Genomic DNA, 2500 nt, shown 5'->3' with positions numbered 1-2500 from the left:
TAATATGTATTAAATGTTTGTGAGTCTCGCGACAAAAGCGATTCTGGAGACTAGAGGCGATTCGCACGCCGAGAGAGACAGTTTGAAGTTGAAATCCTTTCAACTTTCTATGACGCGGTTCGGCGACCAGCCGCGACAGCCAATGACTATATAGAGGTCAGTGACCACAGCCAATGGGAATGTTTGAATGCTGTGCCTTCTGCTTGTAACGGACATACTGTAGTCGCTTCAATCGCTCGTATCGCTCTTACTGCACAGAAGCGATTCTCTGTCGCTTCAATCGCGTCGCGCTAGGTGTATTTGTGCGGTAAGCCTGACAACTCCCCCCTTAGAATTCAAAAATCAAATGGACTGATGCTCCCTAAAGACAACTAAGTACCACCCCCTCTCAGCTGTATCCTTCTCAACGCCCCCCTAGGGCTCCTCAATGCCCCCTGGGGGGCTGTAGAGCCCTCGTTGAGAAAGACTAACGTAGATAGACAGACAGACAAACAGACAGACAGACAGACAGACAAGGATGTTGGAATCTAATAAGCTTGTAATATGACCTTAATATGTATTCATTAGTTCACTATCTGAAATTTGGGTTAAGCGTGTGTGGGTGTTCTTGCTGGAAAACGGGCTTCTGGTGATCTGCTGTCCACGTCGCAGACCGATCATCAAAGTGCTTCACGGGACGGCCCACTGCACTCAAGACGCTGACATCATTAAGTGGTAGCGTGGTACGCAGCATATTGGGCAAGATCGCTGGCCGTGGTGCTGAAGTACTACAGAGCCCGAGAAATGTCTATGTGGTAAACAACTCTCGAGGTCGGGAGTACGGGGCGCTAGGGCAGTGTGGTAAATGGTAAATGGACTGCATTTATATAGCACCTTTCCACTCCTTCGAGCACTCAAAGCACTTTACATCGTATGCCTCACATTCACCCATTCACACTCTCATTCACACACCGGTGGCAGAGGCTGCCACACATGGTACCCTGCCACCAGGAGCAACTTGGGGTTAAGTATCTCGCTCAAGGACACATCGATGGGGTCAGGCAGAGCGGGGCTCCAACCTGCAACCTTCTGGTTGCCAAACGGCTCCTCTAGCACCTGAGCCACCACCGCCCCGGCCGTATGGGGCTGCTGTGGCGCAGCGAGGTAAAGCCACCACCTATGGGGGACCCGCGGCCGTATGGGGCTGCTGTGGCGCAGCGAGGTAAAGCCACCACCTAGGGGGGACCCAGGTTAGAGTCTGGTCTGGTCCCTGTCATAATCTCTACTGTCCTCAAAGGCACAAAAAGCATAAAGCATATGACAAAAACAGACTCTAGAATCGCACATGACTACTTTTAACAGCCCTGCTAACGAAATAAAAAAAATGTGTGTGTGTGTGTGTGTGTGTGTGTGTGTGTGTGTGTGTGTGTGTGTGTGTGTGTGTGTGTGTGTGTGTGTGTATGTGTGTGTGTGTTTGTGTGTGTGTGCGTGCACGCACGTGTGTGTGTGTGCGTATGCGTGTGTGTACGTGCGCATGCGTGTGTATGTGTGTGTGCGCGTGTGCACGCGTGTGTGTGTGTACCTGCGTGCGCCAGCGCCGCTCGGGTCCCTCCAGGCGACCAATCACGTCACAGAGCACGTAATAGTGGGCGTGTTCACGACTCAAACCATAACGCTCCAGAGCCTCCTGCAAACACACACACACACACACACACACAATTAAGGATCTGAAACAAAGGCAACAAATGTAGACAAAGAAATGAAAGATATCCTCCACACTCCTGTCCTCTCACACTCTGGTGCGTCACGGGAAAGGACTAGTAATAGGAGACTAACGGCCCGTACCCACACAGAGAAATTCCGCTCCGCTCTCATTGACTTTGAATGGGGGCGATATCGCGCTTGACAGCGCGGAGGTGAAGCGATATCGCAGCGGGACGCGATTTGATATAGGCGAGCTCTCTATATCATGCAAATTTGATGGTCCAATAACCAATCAGATGGGCGTATGGGTAGCAAGAGCGGGAGTTAATTTTTTTTTTTGAAAAACATGGCGGCGATTTCTGTGATTTCCAACATCAGACCCTAAATGCTTATAAATGTCATGACTACCACGGATTGATGTACAAATGCACCACAAACTTATGTAACACAAATAAGTTACCCCACATTGCCATTTGATCGCTCGATGTTTTGAGCTAACCGGGTAAGCTAACCAGAACCAGGCAGCTACAAGCTTATATTAGGCCACACCAATTTAATTTGTTGGTTCTCGGATTCGCCGCTTGTATTTTGTATCAAAATGAAAAAAAAAAAAAACAGTTTCAATACCCCAAAAAATGAAATCGCTTAAAAAAACCCCGAAGACTGCATGTTTTCATGAACGGAGAGGTGTCTCTTTAGTAGTTGGAGGTCATGTGACGTAGAGAACCAATAAAATCACTCCTTTCAACATGCCGATTACGACTAGCGAATCAGGAAACGCGTTACATTCAAATGGTTTTACAGACAAATATGCAAT

At 48.6% G+C, this 2500-nt stretch overlaps 1 protein-coding gene across 1 annotated transcript in view; it reads right to left on the bottom strand.

The window, feature by feature from the left end:
- radil (Ras association and DIL domains) overlaps window positions 1-2500 on the bottom strand; it is a 36046-nt gene that overhangs the window by 29794 nt on the left and 3752 nt on the right. Inside the window, exon 3 of the mRNA XM_063210791.1 lies at window positions 1562-1666. Within this exon, the coding sequence (XP_063066861.1) occupies window positions 1562-1666 (105 nt within the window). The remainder of the gene's footprint in view (window positions 1-1561; window positions 1667-2500) is intronic.

This window comes from Engraulis encrasicolus, chromosome 1 (genome assembly GCF_034702125.1).
Source record: "Engraulis encrasicolus isolate BLACKSEA-1 chromosome 1, IST_EnEncr_1.0, whole genome shotgun sequence".
In the NCBI taxonomy this organism is placed as follows: domain Eukaryota; kingdom Metazoa; phylum Chordata; class Actinopteri; order Clupeiformes; family Engraulidae; genus Engraulis; species Engraulis encrasicolus.
The sequence above is the reverse complement of the archived record's forward strand: the minus strand, read 5'-3'. Positions and strand labels throughout refer to the sequence as shown.